Source organism: Microcaecilia unicolor, chromosome 7 (assembly GCF_901765095.1).
Source record: "Microcaecilia unicolor chromosome 7, aMicUni1.1, whole genome shotgun sequence".
NCBI classification, from domain to species: Eukaryota; Metazoa; Chordata; class Amphibia; order Gymnophiona; family Siphonopidae; genus Microcaecilia; species Microcaecilia unicolor.
In genome coordinates this window covers 178109214-178131917 of record NC_044037.1, presented here as the reverse complement: position 1 = coordinate 178131917, position 22704 = coordinate 178109214, and the positions used below count along the sequence as shown (strand labels likewise).

Genomic DNA, 22704 nt, shown 5'->3' with positions numbered 1-22704 from the left:
GGGGGGGGGGGGGGGGGGGGGGGAATATGATCGAGGTCTATAAAATCCTGAGTGGTGTAGAATGGGTAAAAACCGATTCAATTTTTCACACTTTCAAAAAGTACAAAGACCAGGGGATACTCAATAAAATTACATGGAAATACTTTTGAAACAAAAAGGAGGAAATATTTTTTCACTCAAAGAATAGTTAAGCTCTGGAACTCACTGCCAGAGGATGTGGTAACAGCGGTCAGCGTATCTGGGTTTAAAAAAGGTTTGGACAAGATCCTGGAGGAAAAGTTCATAGTCTGTTATTGAGATGGACATAGGGGAAGTCACTACTGGCCCTGGGATTGGTAGCATGGAATGTTGGTACTAATTGGGTTTCTGTCAGATACTGTTGTGACGTGGACTGGGCACTGTTGGAAGCAGGATACTAGGCTAGATGGACCATTGATCTGACCCAGTATGGCTATTCTTATGTTCTTATGTTGATCACCAGATATGGAAATGCATTGAATTTACAGATTCAGGGCAGCGGGTTTTATCTGCACTGCCTGCTGCCGGCTGTATATTGGCCCCATCAGATCTATAAAATCATCATCTAAGCTTTAAAAACAGATGCAGGTCCCAGGTCAGCTGCCTCTTGCCTATGGGTAAAAGCTGCCCTGCTCGCTGCTGCCATTTAATCAATGAAATGTCAGCAATAATAGAGACCTACCCTGGCCTGGACAAACCATACCCAATAAACCACTTGCTTTTACTGGAATCCCAGATGCTACTTGTGGACAAGCTTAAGGATGCTAGATAGGTGCTTTCGGGATTCTTAAATCAATGCCATTTACTGTTTCAGTTACAATATCACATCTATGAGACTGACTTGTACACCACTAAGATGATATTTTCCTTACCGGTATATGAAATAAAAAATAACCTGAATAACCTGAATCTGAACTTGTTGAAGTTAGACCTAAGAGTCATCTGCTGATGAAAGATGCCTTGATCTGTGCTATGACTTTCTAGATAACCTGGAACAGGCCATTGCAGCCACATCCCAAATAATTTGGATAGAATTCAGCTCACTGAGACAAGATCGAGGTATTTCAGCACTCTGTTCACACTTCCAAGGGAGTTACATAAATGATAAACTGGCATGACTGGGTCCCCCAGAGGACCTAGAGTCACTTATCACTGTATAGGGATACTTTTATAAGCCTTTATGCATATAAAAATGTGTTTTATACACAGACGTAGGCACCCACAATAGAGCTCTGGGGTTTATGTTCATAAATCCATGCTATTTACTTTTATATGACAAATGCAACTGAGAGATACATATGAATATTATACAACGTGCAGATCTATGCAAACTTAGCGGGTCCATTTACACATGTCCTAGGGCAGTTGTAAATCAATGTACCTACTTTCTGTGGGGGGGGGGGGGGGGGAGTGAGGGCACAGAGATGTATATATTACCTTAACATATGCATCTATGTATCTTCAGAGCCTAGGCCACCCTGTTATCAATTGATGTGTCTAAGAAGAGACACAAGTCTAATGGAAAATGGGAAAGTAAGCCATTTATTGTAGAGCTAATTTTTAATGTCAGTGACTATAGTCTGCTCTTTCAATCACAGAAAGGAGAGAGCAGTGTACATCAAGGTGAGATTCCATTCAGGAACAGTAGGTATTTCTTTATCCCCAGAGGACTTACAATCTAAGGGGGTCTTTTACAAAGTTGTGGAAAGCCCAACGCGAGCCTATCACTTGCTAATCCGGTACTACTGTCATCCCAATGCTGCTGGTGGTGGTAGCTCCGGTTGGAGCGCGCACCATTTCTGGTGCTCTATACATTTTTTTCTGTAGCAAGGTGCTAACCCGGCGGTAATCATGCATTGCCTTGAGCTGCCCAGTTACTGCCGGGTTACCGTGGGAACCTTTATCACCACCTCAATGTGTGGTGGTAAACGCTCCCCACCACATGGTCACGCGATAAGGGTTACCTTACAGCGTGGCCATTTGGGGGGGGGGGGGGCATTTTACCCGCTGCGGTAAAAAGGGCCCTGGCACACGGGAAAAACAGCTACCGCAAGGGCCCTTTTACCCATAGCTTAGTAAAAGAACCCTTAAATTTGTATCTAGGCAGTTCTTAACCTTCCTTCTGTTGTGTTCACGTGTATGACACCCTGAATGCTACAATTTGCAGCTGAAGAAAGACAAAACCTTATATATCATTTGACTAACAAAGAGGCAAGGGAAATATAAACACCGGGCTCTGTATGATGCCAGGGTGGAAGAAAGGGATGGGCCAGAGGCCAGCAACATTTCTAGTTGGGGCTAGTGATAGAACTAGGGACTAGTAACAGAGATTTCAAATACCTGACTTCCTTGTTCTCAGATCTCTCTGACTTGCCCCACACCAGATTGTTTAAATAAATATGCTGTCTGTCAAATTTTTGGTGACACCCCTCCAGATGTTGGTGACACACCAGTGTGCCCCGACACAATGGTTGAGAACCACTAATTTAGGGCAATGGAGAGCAGGGCCACCGAGAGACTGGGCTGGGCCTGGGGCAAGGCCGCGCCCCCCCCCCCCCCCGAGGTCGTCGTCGCCACCCACCCTCCACCCTCCGTCCATCACCGGGCCGGGCCCCCCTGAATTCAAATCATAGCGCCTCACCTCGACCTCACTCCGTGTGAAAGAAGCACAGCAGCGGCAGTCTGCAGATCGTCTCCCTTCAGGCCTTCCCTCCCTGTGTCACGCCCTCGCGCAAGTTAAGTCAGATGAGGGCGGGACACAGGGAGGGAAGGCCCGAAAGGAGGCGATCTGCAGACTGCCGCTGCTGCACTTCTTTCATACGGAGCGAGGTCGAGGTGAGGCTCTATGATTTGAATTCAGGGGGGCCCGGCCCGGTGGTGGACGGAAGGGGGCGGGTGGAGGGGACTGCGGCGCCAGGCCCCCCTTGGAAGCCCGGGCCCGGGGAATTTTGTTCCCCCTGCCCCCCTCTCGGCAGCCCTGATGGAGAGTTAATGACTTGCCCGAAATCACAAGGAGCAGCATCTGAGCTGGCTGCTCTAACCATTAGGCTACACCTCAACAATGTACCTTTAATACACGCGGTGACTGACTATGCACTCACTTTGCACCTGGATTAGCTTGCTGCACACCCTGTAACTTAGACTAGTTCCTCATATCTTGTTTAACTATACAAAGAACTTGCCTTGAGTTTAGCCACCATCTATTTATCCCAGTCGACTCTATACTATCCATCTTGTCCCCTTCTGTATATCTGCACTTAGCCCCTTGACTACATAGTAAGCTGTACTGTTGAAAAATTACCATCATATCTAAGTCATTTCAGTGTTGTAATGTGTGCTTATTAGGTGTTTCATTGGTATTATGCTGACATTATATTATATCTATGTTATTTGAATGTTCTTCCATGATGTGTATTATACTGACATTTACCATATTTCTGTTATATGATTGTTCTAAAGTGCTGTTAATTGTGTATATTTTTATAGTGTTTCATGTTAGTCCTGCTATTAGGTTTAAATTTGTCATTTCCAAGTTTACCTCATTTATTGTATTTCTGTTTATTATTTGGTCATTTTACTATTGCTATGCTATTAACAAAATGGTAACTTTTATGTTAAACTGTACCTGTTGTACACCGCCTTGGCTGAATCTCTTCATAAAGGCAGTTAATAAATCCCAATAAATAAATAAATAATTGAGGGGGATACTGTATATGTCAGGATCATAATATCTTACCAATAATTCAGGAGGAAATATCAATTCCTGGGTTGGATCCAATGGCAAGAACTCTTCTTCATTAAACAGTGCTGTGCAAATCTTTAAAACATAAGTTATAAAATCTTAGCATAGCACTTGTGCAAATGTTGATTTCCATCTGTTAGAATTCCATTATCTGATCTATTGAAGTTAAGCAAATTATACACTATCGACCTAATTCTTTTAAAAGCGTTAAAAATTGTGAGGCCCTTTTACTAAAGCACAGGAGGGCTAACGTGTGGGTAGCACATGCCCAATCGGCACTACCGCCAGGGATTGTGCCCAATTTGCGCACACAATTTAATTGAATGAACTAATTAGCGCCAATAATTGGCTTTTTAACAAGCAATTATTGGCACTAATTATAATTGATTAAAAAGTACGCATGTAAATTTAGGTGCAGAATCCATGCCTAAATTTTATGCATGAATCACAAAAGGGGCATGGAAATGGGAGAGTCATGGGAGGATTGGGAGCATTCCTTTCGGTTACGTGTATAATTATAGAATAAAGTGGAATCTGCGCCTAATTTAGGCATGAGCATTTGCACCACATTTCCACTGGTGTAAATATATTTACAGTTCCCAGGCATAAGCGCTATTGTATAAAGCCCACCTCAGGGCCACCGAGAGAGGGGGCGGGGGGGGGGGGGGGAAATTCCCTGGGCCCAGCAGGGGTCAGGCCGCTGGCGCTGCAGTCCACAGTCTCACCTGCCTGCCTCCACAGCTCCGGGCCCCCTTCATTCAAAGCGGCAGTTGCAGATCGCGTCTCTTCTGGCCTTCTCTCCCTGTGTCCCGCCCTCGCAGAAACCGGAAGTTACATCAGATGAGGGTGGGACACAGGGAGGGAAGGCCAGAAGAGACGCGATCTGTGACTGCCGCCTTGAATGAAGGGGGCCCAGAGCCATGGAGGCAGGCAGGTGAGACTGTGGACTGCAGTGGCGGGGGAAGTGATGGGGGGCAGCAGCAGCGGGGGGGAGCGACGGGGGGGCGGAGGCGGGGCGGCCTTACCCCGGTTCCGGCCTAGTCTCTCGGTGGCCCTGGCCCATCTAACTTTAAGTGCAGTTTACAGAATAGCACTGAGTGGGGAGGGGGGGGGGGGGGGATTAGCACCATATATAGAATTTGCAATGAATATGCATGTGATAATTTTGCATCTGCTAGTTCTGTAATACATGCAGACTCACCTCATGCATATTTATTGTGAATGTGGTTGTGAGGTCAGAAGGACAAATTGGGACAACCCTGCTCTACGTCAACAATATACCATACAATATACTGCCACAGTACATTTGGGGCCCTGTTTACTAAGCTGCGCTAGAGATGCACGAATATTCCTATGGGCGTCTACACGGTTAGCACATGCTAAAAGCACTAGTGCACCTTAATAAACAGGGACCTTGGCTTTTTTTAAGAGGACATTTTCCTAATTTGCATTTAAAGTATAATTGTTAGATTTAGATTTGCTCACACCTTTTCAGTCGTAGATCAAGGTGAGTTACATTCAGGTACACTGGATATTTTAATGAAACTGTTCTATGGTTTTGATACAATATTTTAATGTTGAAATGTAACAAAAACATGCATTGAAACCAGTCAATCAGTTTTACAAAGAAATCTTGAGTAATAGTTTAGTCCGCATTAAGAAACATCTGTCCATACCCCCTTTTCATGCTTTTTTGGCTTAAAACCGGAAGTAGTCACAGTAATTACTCTATAATACAGCCTAGTCTGCATTTTATTACACAGTACAATAGCTGTATGGAAAATAATAAATCATGAAGAGAAAATTTGCCAACATTTGTGGGAGTCTTTTACAAAGCGTCAGTAAGCCCGACATGGGCTTACCGAATGCTAAATTAGGACTACCGCCAGCTTAATGCGACTGCCAGCGGTAGTTCCATCCTGAGTGCATGCCATTTCTGGAAGGGAAAGAAAGCCCTCAGAAATAACTAGCGTGGTGGTAAACCGGCGGTAATCGACATCAATGCGTGCTGCCCATTTACTGCCGGGTTACCACGGGAATCCCTATCGCCACCTCAATGGATGGCGGTAAGGGCTCCCCACCACATGGCCACATAATGAGTTCTCTTACCACAAGGCCACATTTGTTTGGGAGCTTTTTACGCACTGCAATAAAACGTGCCCTGGCATCTGGAAAAAATAGCCCCTGCCGCTAGCTCAAGACCCTTTTTCCCACAGCTTGGTAAAAGGACCCCTTTATTTGGTGGTCATTTTTATTGGCTTCATTTTGAATGTTTAAGTTAATGCTGGCTGCCATAAAATTATCCAGCTCCAAGGTAGAAAATAATTTTGTCTGCTAAAAGGGAATCAAGGACTGCAAGAGTGAAATTGTCACTACATGAATCTATGGGGTTTGATTCACCCAAATTCATTGGCCTCTGGAAGGTAAAGAGCAGAAAATATATGAGGTCAGTTTTCAGTTGATGGCAGACCATGTAAATTAAAACAAATAAAAAATCCATGTTAAGTCATATGGATTTCAATGGCAGTAAATTTTCATGTGCCAATACTGAAAATCCTGATAAAACAAAATGCTGATAAAACTTGAAAGAAATTTCTGATCCGCTTAAAGTTATAGCTGATATTTGTGCATCAGAACATGATCATTTATTAGGCAATTCCATAGCCTAGGTGCTCACATTTACATATATGTTATATGCATATATATTTAGAACATTAGCATATATGTGCTTATTTGCACGTCTATCCATGTAAGTGCTTGTATGACACCTAAGTGCCATTTTGCAAATATCCTCTTAGTTTACTTAGGGCTCCTTTTACAAAGCCGCAGTAGTGATTACCGCATGCTGAATATGACAAAGTAATTGAGTACGACATAGGAATTGAATGGGCTTTGTCGCATTTGGTGTGTCGATAATCGGTAGCGCAGCTTTGTTAAAGGAACCCGTGTGTGTACTTGAAAAGGAGGGACCATACACAGGGACTGTATCTTCATGTCCAGTGTACAGAGCTGCGTACGTCTAGTAGCGCTATAGAAATGATAAATAGTAGTAGTAGGGTGGGACATGGGCAGGGCTCCCACTTATGCACATAGGGGGAGATTCTATATATAGCGCCTGGAAAATCCGTGTGAAAATCAATTTTGCCTAAGTGTATTCCATAAGATTTAAGCAAGGTATATAGAATATGCTTAGATGATATCCCAGCGCCTAAAACTGCACGCTTCCATTTACACCAATGAAAATGTGGTGTAAATCCCTGCATGTAGATTTATGCGGACTGGGCCATATTCTATAACAGCATGCATAAATTTGAAAACACCCAAGGAATGCCCATTTCCCTGTCCATAGCCATGCCCACTTTGAAGTACTTGCTTTAGAATTTAAGCACAGTTCATTCCAGCATGGTGAAGACCATGAAACCGTCTAACTATGGGGTCCTTTTACTAAGGTGCACTAGCAGATTTAGTGCACACTAAATGATATGATGCCCACAGAAATATAATGGGCGCCTTATCATTTAGCATGTGCTAATCATTGCACGCTAAATCAGTTAGCATGCCTTAGTAAATGGACTTCTATATTTTCTTTAATACTATGAAAGACAAGAAACTTACATCTGTGTCGTTATTAGAGAATGAAGACTCGTTTTCTTTCTCATCCAAGCAACATACCCCATTTTCTTTAATTAGGCAACACTCAGATTTCTAAAGAAAGGATATGTTGTTAAACCCAAAGGAAAGTAGCAGAAAACTCAATCATGCAAAATACTACCCTGTGCTCTCTCTATATAATAATTCGCCCAATATTCAAAAGTATTTAATCGGTCGGGAACGGCACCTGGCCTGTTAAATACCCTCAAGCCGGCTATCCACTGATAGTCAGCAGGAGATAATCCACTATCTCTCTCTGAATATCCTGGTCAGCGATTAGCCTGGTCACCAGCTATGTCACGTGACATAGCCAGTTATCGCTGATTTTCATCGACTAACCAGTTAAGTTTAGCAGCCAGAAAGACTCGTGTAAATAGCAGGTCTATCTTTGGCTACTAAAATCTAGCCGGTCAGCCGATAAATATCGACTTAACCAGCTACGTTTGCAGTGCCCAAAAAAAGCCTGGTGCGAAGGTGGCGGACCTCACGCGTCACCTAGATAGGATTTTAGATAGTGCTGGGGAGGAGTCCGCTGTCTTGGTACATGTGGATACCAATGACATAGGAAAATGTGGGAGAGAGGTTCTGGAAGCCAAATTTAGGCTCTTAGGTAGAAAGCTCAAATCCAGATCCTCTAGGGTAGCATTTTCTGAAATGCTACCTGTTCCACGTGCAGGGCCCAAGAGACAGGCAGAGCTCCAGAGTCTCAATGCGTGGATGAGACGATGGTGCAGGGAGGAGGGTTTTAGATTTGTTAGGAACTGGGCAACATTCTGGGGAAGGGGGAGCCTATTCCGAAAGTATGGGCTCCACCTTAACCAGGGTGGAACCAGGCTGCTGGCGTCGGCATTTAAAAAGGAGATAGAGCAGCTTTTAAACTAGAAATGGGGGGAAGGCCGACAGTCGCTCAAAAGCGCATGGTTCGGGAAAAGGTATCTTGCAAAGATACCTCACAAACAGGGAAGATAGGGTTCTGGATAGTGAGGTTGCACAACAGATCGTGGTAGACCAGGTGCCCTTAAATACAACTAAAGATCAGACAAAAAGATGTCAAATCAATAGTGTCAGGTACTAAGCATCATGCAAATAAGAACAACAAACATACTCTGAAATGTCTATATGCAATGCTAGGAGTCTAAGAATAAGATGGGAGAGTTGGAATATATTGCACTAAATGAAAATTGATATAATAGGCATTACTGAGACCTGGTGGAAGGAGGATAACCAGTGGGACACTGTCATACCGGGGTACAAAGTATATCGTAATGATAGGGTAGACCGGACTGGTGGAGGGGTAGCATTGTATATTAAAGAGAGCCTTGACTCAGATAGATTACAAATTCAGCAGGACACAAATCACACCTTTGAATCACTGTGGGTTGAAATTCCATGTATAAAAGGGAAAAAAATGGTGATAGGAGTGTACTACCGTCTGCCTCGCCAGGATGAGCAGGTAGACACAGAAATGATAAAAGAAATCAGAGACGCGAACAAAATGGGCAATGTGATAATAATGGGTGACTTCAATTATCCAAATATAGACTGGGTAAATGTAACATCGGGACACGCTACAGAGATACAATTCCTTGATGAAATCAAGGACAGCTTTATGGAGCAACTGGTGCAGGAGCCGACGAGAGAAGGAAAAATTCTAGACTTGGTCCTTAGTGGAGCGCATGATCTGGTGAGGGATGTTATGGTACTGGGGCCGCTTGATAACAGAGACCATAATATGATCAGTTTTGACATCAACCTTGAAGTAACTGTACACAGAAAGTCAAATACGTTAGCGTTTAACTTTAAAAAAGGAGACTATGATAAAATGAGGAGAACGGTAAAAAAAAAACTTAGGGGGGGCAACTGAGAGAGTAAAAACTGTACAACAGGCGTGAACGCTGTTCAAAAATACCATCCTGGAGGCCCAGGCCATACATATTCCGCGAATTAGAAAAGAAAGACGGAAGTCCAAAAGACACCCGGCCTGGTTGAAAAGTGAGGTGAAGGAAGCTATTAGGGCTAAAAGAAACGCCTTCAGAAAATGGAAGAAGGAACCGTCTGAAAATAACAAGAAACAGCATAAGGAGTGTCAAAGCAAATGCAAGGTGCAGATTAAGAAGGCCAAGAGGGAGTATGAAAAAAAGATAGCATTAGAGGCAAAAAAACATAGTAAAAAATTTTTTCGGTATATTAAAAGCAGGAGGCCGGCAAAAGAATCGGTTGGGCCGCTGGATGACCGAGGGGTAAAAGGGACGATCAAGGAAGACAAAGACGTAGCGGAGAGACTGAATGAATTCTTTGCTTCGGTCTTCACCGAGGAAGATTTGGGTGGGATACCGGTGTCGGAAATGGTATTTCAAGCGGACGAGTCGGAGAAACTTACTGACTTCACGGTAAACCTGGAGGACGTAATGGGGCAGTTCGGCAAACTGAAGAGTAGCAAATCTCCTGGACCGGATGGTATTCATCCTAGAGTACTGATAGAACTGAAAAACGAGCTTGCGGAGCTACTGCTAGTGATATGCAACTTATCCTTAAAATCGAGCGTGGTACCGGAAGATTGGAGGGTGGCCAATGTAACGCCCATTTTTTAAAAAGGCTCCAGGGGAGATCCGGGAAATTATAGACCGGTGAGTCTGACGTCGGTGCCGGGGAAAATGGTAGAGGCTATTATCAAAAACAAAATTACAGAGCACATCCGAGGACATGGATTACTGAGACCAAGTCAGCATGGCTTTTGTGTGGGGAAATCTTGCCTGACCAATTTACTTCAATTCTTTGAAGGAGTGAACAACATGTGGACAAAGGGGAGTCGGTTGATATTGTGTATCTGGATTTTCAAAAGGCGTTTGACAAGGTACCTCATGAAAGGCTACAGAGGAAATTGGAGGGTCATGGGATAGGAGGAAATGTCCTATTGTGGATTAAAAACTGGTTGAAGGATAGGAAACAGAGAGTGGGGTTAAATGGGCAGTATTCACAATGGAGAAGGGTAGTTAGTGGGGTTCCTCAGGGGTCCGTGCTAGGACCGCTGCTTTTTAATATATTTATAAATGATTTAGAGATGGGAGTAACTAGCGAGGTAATTAAATTTGCTGATGACACAAAGTTATTCAAAGTCGTTAAATCGCGACAGGATTGTGAAAAATTACAAGAGGACCTTACGAGACTGGGAGACTGGGCGGCTAAATGGCAGATGATGTTTAATGTGAGCAAGTGCAAGGTGATGCATGTGGGAAAAAAGAACCCGAATTATAGCTACGTCATGCAAGGTTCCACATTAGGAGTTACGGACCAAGAAAGGGATCTGGGTGTCGTCGTCGATAACACACTGAAACCTTCTGCTCAGTGTGCTGCTGCGGCTAAGAAAGCGAATAGAATGTTGGGTATTATCAGGAAAGGTATGGAAAACAGGTGTGAGGATGTTATAATGCTGTTGTATCGCTCCATGGTGCGACCGCACCTTGAGTATTGTGTTCAATTCTGGTCGCCGCATCTCAAGAAAGATATAGTAGAATTGGAAAAGGTGCAGCGAAGGGCGACTAAAATGATAGCGGGGATGGGACGACTTCCCTATGAAGAAAGACTAAGGAGGCTAGGGCTATACAGCTTGGAGAAGAGACGGCTGAGGGGAGACATGATAGAGGTATATAAAATAATGAGTGGAGTGGAACAGGTGGATGTGAAGTGTCTGTTCACGCTTTCCAAAAATACTAGGACTAGGGGGCATGCGATGAAACTAGTGTAGTAAATTTAAAACAAATCGGAGAAAATTTTTCTTCACCCAACATGTAATTAAACTCTGGAATTCGTTGCCGGAGAAAGTGGTGAAGGCGGTTAGCTTAGCAGAGTTTAAAAAGGGGTTGGACGGTTTCCTAAAGGACAAGTCCATAAACCGCTACTAAACGGACTTGGAAAACTCCAAAATTCCAGGAATAACATGTATAGAATGTTTGTACGTTTGGGAAGCTTGCCAGGTGCCCTTGGCCTGGATTGGCCGCTGTCGTGGACAGGATGCTGGGCTCGATGGACCCTTGGTCTTTTCCCAGTATGGCATTACTTATGTACTTATGTATGTAATGCTGGTGGCCAGATATGGCCCCGGCATTGAATTTCTGGGTTCGCTGGCGACAGCAGGAATTAGCTAGTCTAACTCCTGCTGTCTCAACATCGGGGCCAATGTTACTAATAAGTCATACCACATTTTTATTTAGGATAATTTGGTAAAATAATTCTGGAACTTAGCAGTATGTCCTTTTATTTGCACTAAGTGCTTGGAACAACAGGTAAGGTCAAATGAGAAAATCACAGAATAGTTTTCTGTTGACTCTCATTGGGGGTCAGAAGACAGATGTGGTCCCACAGGAAATATTTGAGAAAAAGTCCTTTGCACTTTAAAATGACACCATTAAATCCAATTGGGCAGTAAAGGAAAGAATATAGTTTAAGATTATGGCATGATTTTTAGATTCATTTGTAATGGTTATATATAATTTGTAATCTATTTTTCAAACTTGATTTTTATTAACATTTTCAACAGTTACAACAACAAAAATAAAAACCATAACTCGCGAGTTAGTACAATAGATCAACAACCATGGTGCTCATTTTCAAAGCACATAGATGTCTCAAAATGCCCCCAAAAATGTCCCTGCCAAAAACGTCCACATTGCAATTTTGGAAAGGCAGAAGAAAAACCGCCCAACACTGCATTTCATCTATATAGCAAGCTGGGCATGTTGGGGCGGGTAGGAGGTGTGTTTTGAGTGAGACTAGGGAAGGCCCAAAAACATGACATCCAACAGTAATAACTGAGCAGAAAGAAATGACCAAGTCTTAGATTTAGGACATAAATTCTAAGTTAGACCTGAACATATTAACATAGCAGATGGCAGATAAACACCTGTACAGTCCATCCAATCTCCCAACAAGGTAAACACCTAGCATAAGGTATGATGTGATTCTACATAAGCATACTTGATCTTGATTTGTCCTTGCCATGACCAAGGCACAGACCATAAAAGTCTGCCCGGCACTGGCCTTGTTCTCCAACTACTGAAGCTGTCATCAAAGTCCCACTCCAGCCCATCCAAATCTGTCCAGCTATAATCAGGGCGCAGACCATAGATGTCTGCCCGGTGCTGTCTTTGCTTCCTAATCACTTGTCATTTAATCACCACTAAGTTTGTTTGGTTCCATTTTTTCCATACAGGAATCCTTTGTGTTTATCCCATGTATTTTTGAATTCTGTTAATGTTTTCCTCTCCACCACCTCCTGCGGGAGGGCATTCCAGATATCTATCACCCTCTCCATGAAAAAGTACTTCCTGATGTTATTCCTGTTGGCCCCTCTAGAACCTAAATTCATGTCCTTTAGTTCTACCACCTCCTGTCTCTAGAAAAGGCTAGTTTGCAGATTAATACCTTTCAAATATTTGAATGATACTGAAGACTGCTAAAGTGGTGTACATTTAGGTACAGAAGGTATTTTCTGTTCCTGGAGGGCTCACAATTAAAAATAAAAGAGTTAAAGTGAGACTTGAATTGGGGGTCCTTTGAATTAAAGGCAACTGCACTAACCACTAGGCTACCCCTCTGCTCTGCCAGGAGGCCTGTGTGGACATTTTCCTCAAAATGATGCCAGACAGCTGTCCCTATTCCTGGCTTTTTTGCCATTCATAAATTGGATGTCTCATTTTGGAAAATGGCTACTTATTTTGGACGTTCTCAGCACAAAAATGTCCATCTCGCAGCTATTTTCAAACAGAAAATCTAGATGTTTTACCTGTTTGAAAAAGACTGTGAGAAGGACTTTATAAGCAGGGGGTCCCAATTCTGACTTAAACGACTTTTCGAAAATGCCCTTCCACATGGTCACAACTGATATATGGGAAATAATAGTGTTGGTTTTGTTTGCATTATCTGTTTGCATTATCTGAAAGTATGGAGTAAGCAGGACATGTATGCTCCTGTGAATAATGTTCACTTAACTCAATATGTTGAGAAAAAATATTTGGGGGCCAATATTGATTGGCATCATAGCTGGATAGAGTTAATCCAATATTCAAAGACTTAAACCCTGTTTTTTGAATAGGGCATTAATGTGGAAAACGGGACGTCCAAGTGAGTATGTCCACAATATCCTATTTTAGAAAAAGCTTGCTGAATGTGCAGTCTTTTATAAAATATTTATCAGGATGCTGGGAAATACACGTGCAAGTCCAATGTAAGAATTTTTATTTACTGTATCTCGCCTCAAGCTTTACAGGGTATGGAGATTAATCAAATGATAATCAAAATTACCTCCTCAATCAGTGGTGCAAACCCCATGTTCAAAAGAGATGCTAGTTGGCATGCTTGTTTTGGAGCAAGTATAAGGTGCGTAGGTGCCTATGCACGTCCAATGCGCGTCAATTTGGAACTACTGCCCAGCTACTACGTGCCCCAGGCGGTAATTCCATTTTTTACGTGTGTCCAATACACATGACAGAAAATATTTTTTGTTTTCTACTGCGTGGCGCTAACCAGGCGGTAATCAGCAGTGAACGCACGCTGACAATTACTGCCTGGTTGATGCGTGAGACCTTACCGCTAAGTCAAGGGGTGGCAGTAAGGTCTCAGGCCCAAAATGGATGCATGCCAATTTTTATTTTGCCGCATGTCCATTTTCAGCCCCCCCCCCCCCCCCAAAGACCTTTATTGCAGGTGTGCTGAAAAATGGACCTGCATGCGTCCAAAACACGTACCTACAACAGTGCAGGCCATTTTTCTGCACACCTTAGTAAAAGGACCTCTAAATGCTGACATCCAGATTTTTTAAGTATAGGTGTATTGCCACTGTAAAGGTAGAATTACATGCACACTTTTCTGCCATGTTTAAAACAATCCCAGAATGTCTCTGTACTTTGCAGCCAAAAAATACAGCTGTTAGGAAATTAGATACATACTTTTTGGCTGCTGAATATCAACTTAGATGTATATAACAGAGGTGAGGTAGATCTGTTTTTTTTACCCACATAAAAGTTGCCTAAATCTTAGAGAATTTGTCCCTTTATGTTAATCCTAGTTCTGCTAGTCACTCTACAAATCAAGTTATAGCACCCTCCCCCTTGTTTAAACAAATTATACCTTACTGGTATTTGTATTGTTTATTTAAAAATGTAAGTGGTGATTAAATTAAAATCATGAGTTCTGTGGCTGGCCTACTGTGCATCTTATTTTCTTTTCCACATACTTTACAGAAAGTCTTGCAACCATCTATTATTGGTCTGTATCCGGTGCAGCGGCAGAGATTACCTGAGACAGAAGAGTACAAAATTAAAAATTATTTGGGTGCTCTAGGCTCTGCATATCTATACACACAGGCCCTCATATTTCAAGCTCTAAACACATTTAATCTTGCAGAAATGTCTAAGCCCCCATTTTATAAAGCCGGGATATGCACGTATCAAACCCTAGTGCATGCAAACGGTAAGAAGGCATGGTCTGGGTGTGTTTTGGATGGGACAAGGGCGTGGCAAGTTCATAGATGTTTATTCTACATTTCAGAAGGGAACTAAATGTCTGTGTCCTAAAAGGTCTATGTCAGTACTTATACCTGCTACTAATCACATTTAGGATTTGGGAAATAGCTACTATTGAGTTGCATTCCACTGGAGGGACAAAGGGGGAAGGGTTGCCCCCTTAATCTCATAATGGTTTTTACCCCTTCAAATCCAAATTGGCAAGGGAAACTGGTTACAGCGATAGCATCAGGATAATAACTAGTTATATTTCTAAGTGCCCCTTTTACCAAACAGCGGTAAAAAGCAGTCTTAGTGCGCCCTTACGGGGGTCATTCCCACATGCTAAGGCCATTTTTACTACTGGGATAAAATGGCCGTTTTTTCTATTTTTCTTATTAATGGCCATGCACTAATTTTCCCATTAGTAGATGGCCATTAGCTCATGAGCCCCTACCGCCACCTATTTTGTAAGTAGTAGGGACTCACATGCTAAATCTGCGTTAATCGGTTAATGCATGGCAATGCCCAGTGCAAACTGATTAGTGCAGAACATACCCACTCTACACCCTTAGACCCATTCCCAGCATGGGTAACATTGGAGTGGAGGAGTGGCCTAGTAGTTAGAGCACTGGTCTTGCAATCCCGAGGTGGCTGGTTCAAATCCCACTGCTGCTCCTTTTGATCTTGGGCAAGTCACTTAACCCTCCATTGGCTCAGGTACAAACTTAGATTGTGAGCCCTTCTGGGATAGAGAAATACCCAGTGTACCTGAATGTAACTCACCTTGAGCTACTATTGAAAAAGGTGTGAGCAAAATCTAAATAATAAAATGCACACATCCAAAAATTGCCACTGAATGCCTCAGTGCACCCTGTGGTACTTCATTTTTGCTGCAGTAAGCATGAGTTAGTGCTTACCATAGCTTTGGAAAAGGGCCCCTAAGATTGCAAAGATAGCTGGTTATGTGCTTAACCGGTTACCGCTAGGTTACCACAGGAGCCCTTACCGCCACTTCAATGGGTGGCAGTAAGTGCTCCCTGCCACATGGCCATGCAGTAAGAGTTAACTTATCACATGGCCATTTATTTTTTAGTCAATGTTAACAAAATGGCATATATAATTAAGTATAAAGAAGGGAGCTTTTAGTCAATATCTTCAAACATTGCTCTTCTTCAAATCATTCAAGGTAACATACCATACAGATTTTTATAGGCTTATCTTTATATATATGGGGTCCTCAGATTAGCATGTGTGCTTCCGTTTTGGCTAACTGAGCCATGCAGATTTCAAGGGGCACCACCGCAATCCTCATCGCACCTCATATCTTTTTTTCTTTTTTATCAAATTCAATTTCTCTTTTAAATTCTTAATTCTTAATTTCATTTCACATGCTCGATATTGAGCTAATTCTTTACAAAAGTACTTAGCTTTCCAGATAGTGTTGTTATACTGGAGACGCTATTCGACCGACATAGATCTACATTTCGCGATTAGCTGTGTCAAGGTAGTCCCCTGTGTCCTCATGGTGGCGTTTTAAAATGGCCATTAGCACATGGGCATTACCGTGTGAGCTGTTACAGCCACCAATTTTATAGGTGGCAAGGGCTCATGTGCTAACCCCACACTAATCAGCAGCACATGGTGATCTGCCAATTAGCGCAGGGCATGCCTACTCTCTGCCCCCAAACACGCCCCTGTGCTAAAAAGTATTTTCTATTTTTTATCGCGGGATTGGCGTGCACTGATTCCAGAACTAACTGCCATCAGTTGGGTGCAAACATTTAAACCAGTTAGGTGTGAAATGCGCACTAAGCTAAAATTCTCCCACGCAAAGCGCCCATTACAGAATACTAACTTAGCGTGGATCATCATGGCACCTAACTTTGGGCACCACTGAGTGTATCTTTGAGGAGCTAAAGGAGAGAATGACCCTGAGCATGGACTGGTTCCCCATCCTGAAGAGCTAAGCTGAGTCCAGGGGTGGTTACATACATCTAGGGATTTGAAAATAAAATCCCTGCACAGGACGTACCCTGCTCACTTTTCTTCAAAAGTACTTTTACCTGCCTTGAGGGAGAACACTTTCAAATGTCATTTTTATTTATGTAAATATACATTTACCCACATAAAAAAATTTTTTGAAACTTGATGGTAATAAGAACATTTACCTGCCAGAGCCTCATATATCTGGTCCAGAGTGGGCTCGGAGTGGTTTCTCAGTAAGGTGTACATGGACATCACCATTCCAGGTGTGCAAAAACCACATTGAGAGCCATGAGCTTTTGCAATCCTTTCCTGTAAGAATGAATGATAATGGGCTGATTGTTAAATGCAACTTGACACTATACTATTTGTTTTTGAATTACATGCTCCCCAAACTAATGAGAAAAATGCAGTACTAATGAAATAGTGACATATTTAATAGCATTTTGCCCTGTTTGTACTATTCACCTTTTTCCTTCAAAAGAAAATTCCCAAAAGTCTGGATGAGAATGTATATAACTTTTTGTGCTGCTGTATTTGTTTTCCTATTTATACTATTGTTACCAAGGAAGAAACCCCACTCCTCCTCTCCTCTGCAATTTGCCCTTTTTTCCAACATCCATAAGTTCATGGCTGAGGCACTAGTTTTGTGGCTACCAGAAAGGATATAAAAACAGATTTTAAAGGTCATTTTGGAAGGTTTGCACAACATTTACACATTTTAGAAAGCTGCTAGTTACAAGTTTAGATCCACCACATACACAGCGGTCCTTTTACTAAGCCACGTAGTGTCTCTGCATGCCCAACGTGTCCAAAATGGACTTACCGCACGGCTACCGCATGGCTCTTGCAATAATTTCATTTTTGGTGCATGTCCAATACAAGCAGCTGAAAAATAATGTTTATATTGTGCCGTGTGTATCAGACGCGCGCCAAGTGGCATTTGGCGCACGTAGGTCATTACCACCCAGTTACCGTGTGAGACTTTACTGCTAGGTCAATGGCTGACAGTAAGGTCTCAGACCCAAAATGGACACGCAGCAATTTTCATTTTGCCTCACATCCATTTTTGGCAAAAATGTAAAAAAGGCATTTTTTGTAGGTGCACTGAAAAATAATTCTGCGTGCACCCAAAACATGCATCTACACCATAGGCGGTTGGTGGCCCAACTGTTTGGGGAGGCTAAAGGGGGCAGGGTTAGGGGTGGGGCCAGGGGTGGAGCTTAAATCCATAATTGTCTGATAACACACAGAAAAAAATAAATAAAAATAAAAGTCACAATTAATACCTTTTATTAAATTTAGATATTAGATATGTATCATATGTCAAAGAATAAAGTGGTTGCTCAAAGCATATTCCAAGCACAATCGCTCAACTGCAAAACACTATGCACAACTTTGTGCAAAACCACACTCAGAACCTTACTGTACCATAAATATTACACTTAGGAGAACCTAATACCCCAATATACCACCCATACGGAAAATGCAGACCGTCAACAATATGAAACAAGGGATCATATCATCACAATTCTCATGTAGAGCCACAAAACACCCTAATTCATGTTTACTGTGGGATAAAATGCCATAAATAAGTAAATAAATATAAATTTTTAATGCTGAGCACCTGATTCTCAAAGTGGACATATTCCAGACACTATAATGAAAATAAAATGATCTTTTCTACCTTTGTTGTTTAATGACTTTTTCTGATCATGCTGGTCCAGTATCCGATTCTGCTGCTATCTGTCCTCAGTGCAGGTCAGGAAGTCATCCTCCTTAAATAGCTCCCTGGCACCCCAGGACACCTCCAGCCAACCCCCCCCCCCCTCCTCTCCCAGCAGTAAAGTAAACAAATTAAACCATAAACCAATTTCTACAACTGGTTACACAAGGCTAGAGGGCTTTCACTGCAGCTCCTGCTGTGAGGATGGAGGTAAATCAACAATTTAAACCCCTCAGAGCACAGCAGGGGAGGCTTAGCCTCTCCAAGCCTCTTATACCGGGCACCTATGGTCTACACTACCGCAGGCCATTTTTCAGCACACCTTAGTAAAAGGACCCCACAGTTAGGAAAGAAGCATATTGTGGGTAGGCCAGTATGTATGCATATATTTCCAAATTTACATACACTTTACATACATATATTTAAAAAATCTAGACAATGCTTTTATACCCGCTCCATGTGTCAGCTAACAACTCATTTGGACCAAAGATTTGCCCCAGTGATTGAAAGGCCAATTGATCTTATCTCTCTGGTGTTAAAAATTAGGCAGTTCTTATAGAATTACTCCTAGAGTCTTACTCCAACTAAATTTTACTTCAAACTTGTGCATCACAGATCTTTCCACTCTCAAATGGCCCCCTAGCAAGTGGCTATGAGCCTCCTGGAGCACTTGTTGGTGATAAGATTGGGGTACTAGGAGATGCTCCAGCACCATCCCACTATGTTCTCTTTTGCTACCCTGTAGACCAGTGGTTCTCAACTTTTCCAGTCAGGAAATGCCTGACAGATTATGCTAATCAATGTTTAGAAAAATAATTTATTCACCACATTATTTAAAATAGGCATCTTTTTTCTATTCCATGCTGGATCTTGAGAATCACCTGTGTATTTGTTTTCTTTGACAGATGATGCTTACATATGTGACACACTGTATATATTGCCTCATGGACCTTTGGTCTGACACATTTTGACAGTTCTTATAAACTGAATGCAAACATGCACTGTATCACAAAAACCTACCTCTCCACAACAACAGGTACAGGTCAGAACTAGCACATTTATCCATGGAAATGACCATACAAAATATTCTCATGTTATCTGAGTAATAGCAACATCAATCTCTCCACTACCAGACACATTGTAAAATAATGCAAAACCTGAAAAAAAAAAACCCTAACTCAAGCAACATATAGCAAACCTACCATACAACAGTGGCACTAATTCCTATGATTCAAATAGCAAGTAAGGTTGTTACTGAGTTCTTTAGAGAAACTATATACAAACATAATACCACACCTCAATCACACGTAAAACATAGACAGACCCTCACCAAATACAGAGCAAAGGATCACAAATTAGAAATAGAAATATGAAGATAAAAGTTTAACTGGGAACCCCAATATGTCAAACTCAGTATACAGCACAACATGGGAGAAATAAAAATAAAAATGCATTTCCTTTTGTACTAAACAAAATATAAAGACATCCACAATGCACATTTCCTAAAGCTAACATATGCCACCTAATACATTCAAAATAAAATACTTTCTACCTTAGTTGTCTAGGCATTTATTTTTCCAAGCAGGTTGATCCTAGTTTCTCTTTTCTGCTTTACTGTCTTCTGCTCTCTTTTCAGCAACTGCTGTTGATTTGTCATTTCGTCAGTTTTACCCTGTCTTCTTCCATTCCGTAACTTCATCTTTATCTGACACATTTCCTCTTTCTCTCTTTTCTGTCTGCCCATTTGAATATGAACTAGTGTACCTTCTTTAGAAAATGGCACCATTGGTGTCACCTTGGAATGAAACATTGGACAGACGATTTATATTTTGTAGTTTGGAATTAGTCACATTGCTAAGGGGAGGAGAAATATCATGTGTATTGCTACAGAAGGAACTATGGTTCATATTCGAATAGAATACAGTTAGCCCTAATGGTTTGAACAAAGAAATGGGATACGGTGGTTTTATGACTGGTGATTAAAAAATTGTCAATATGTTTGAAAATCACAAAATGTTTTTAGCCTTTGGGGTGATAAGAAATGTTGTATATCAGGTCTCTGATTTGCTATACCATTGTCCAATACAATAATATGGAGTAATGATATAAATATGCTATAAACCCATTGTTGGTGTCTTTTGGCGATTGAAAACATTGAATTAGAACACACTAGGAACATACCAAGCCTGATGTCTGCTGCAAGAGTTGTGAGTTTAGTGTTTTTTGATGTTAAAAGAAAGGGTAAATAAGGGTGTAAAAAGTGTATTTAAAAAGTAGTGAAATAAAAAATAAACATTTTTTTTTGCAGAACAACCATTCTCCCTGATGAAGCTGCGAGATCAGTGAAACAGGTCTGTGTTGGGGCCTAAAATGCTTATGGGAGCTAATAATTTTGTGGACACTGAAGATTTTGCATGCTACAAAATCGTAGAAATGTAGTGAGAAGTATTTGGAAAAAGAAATTATACATGTCAAATCAACAACATCTTTGAACTTTATTGGCAGTAGAAAGTAGCAGCCTTCATCTAATAGGAGAACTCTTAAGATAAGTTTATATTCAGATATTTAAAAATTACCTGCTTGTGATCTGTGTGCAGTGATTGAGGAGGTTGCCTACCATGCCACTTTGTTGATTTTAAGGCACAAGACACTTTTTCAGAGCAATGTAAGTCTAAGTGCTTTGGAAAAATGAGCCCCTACATATCTAAACGGCAGGTGAAATTTTATATGGAAAACTCCACAATGAAGCACATAGGGAAGAGTAATCCCAACTACAGGTACAAAATGATAGGTTCTGAATTCAGAGTCACAATCTAAGAAAAAGATCTTAGCATTATTGTGGATAATATGTTCCATTATTTGCCCAGTGTGCCACAGCTGCTAAAAATAACAAATAGAATATTAATGATTATTCAAAGAGTGATGAGAACAAAACTGAGAATATCATTATGCCGCTGTATAGGCAGGGCCGCCGAGAGACTGGGCTGGGCTCGGGGCAAGGCCGCCCCCAGGGCCCCGCCCCCGCCACCCCGAGGTTGCTGCCGCTCCTCCCTCCACCTCCCCCCCCGAGGTCACCGTCGCCGCCACTGCTCCACCCACCCCCCTCTGTCTGCCACCAGGCCAGGCCCCCTGCATTGAAATCACAGCACCTCTCACCTCCGTGTGAAAGCGCTGCAGGCAGCAGGACAGCAGATCGCCTCCCTTCGGCCCTCCTTCCCTCCTTGTTTCCCGCCCTCGTGGAAGTTACGTCAGATGAGGGCGGGACACAGGGAGGGAAGGAGGGCCGAATGGAGGTGATCTGCTGCCCTGTTGCCTGCAGCGCTTTCACACGGAGGTGAGAGGTGCTGTGATTTCAATGCAGGGGGCTCGGCCTGGTGGCAGACGGTCAACGACGGAGACTGGGTGGGACTGCAGCACCGGGCCCCCCTTGGAGGCCTGGGTAATTTTGTCCCCCCTGCCCCCCCTCTCGGCGGCTATGTGTATAGGTGTCTGGAGAATCTTAATTTTGAGCATTTTGAAGGAATGGACTGTCATTTGCAATGAAAGAGGAAACGTCAATTACCTATTCCATGTTGTAGGATGTGTTAAACAAAAATAAGCAGAAAAGAACATATGTTGTGTGTTTTATTTGCCAATAATAGTGGCACTATTTGCAAAGAAAGTGTACCATTTCGGAAAGAGTTCAGAAAGTGTGCGCTCTTTTTGCAAATTGTGCGGACATATACAAATCAGTGCACACATGTGTGCAGTATCAGGAAAGAGTGCACACTCTTTCCACAACAGTGTATCCTCTTTGCAAATAGTATGTGGTCCTTGCAATGAAGGCCCAGTCTGAGGAGTCCTTTTACTAAGATGTGCCGAAAAATGGCCTGCGCTGTAGTAGACACGTGTATTAGACGTGTGCAGGTCCATTTTTCAGCGCGCCTGCAAAAAAGCTGTCTTAACATTATACGGTTAGTTATTCTGAAAGCAGACTCAGTATCATCACCCTCCAGACATCTCCAGTGCTGACCACTCTACCTGGAAATTCAGCCCTGCTGTTGAATCTCTGTGTTTTTTAAACTGCTGTTGCAGTGTTTACT

The 22704-nt window shown here is 42.3% G+C and overlaps 1 protein-coding gene across 1 annotated transcript in view; it reads right to left on the bottom strand.

Moving 5' to 3' along the window:
* Positions 1-22704, bottom strand: part of LOC115474517 (aldehyde oxidase 1-like) — a 221257-nt gene that overhangs the window by 157120 nt on the left and 41433 nt on the right. Inside the window, exons 5-8 of the mRNA XM_030210007.1 lie at positions 17082-17208; positions 14643-14704; positions 7376-7465; positions 3755-3835 (exon numbers count right to left, since the gene is read on the bottom strand). Coding sequence (XP_030065867.1) covers positions 3755-3835; positions 7376-7465; positions 14643-14704; positions 17082-17208 — 360 coding nt within the window. The remainder of the gene's footprint in view (positions 1-3754; positions 3836-7375; positions 7466-14642; positions 14705-17081; positions 17209-22704) is intronic.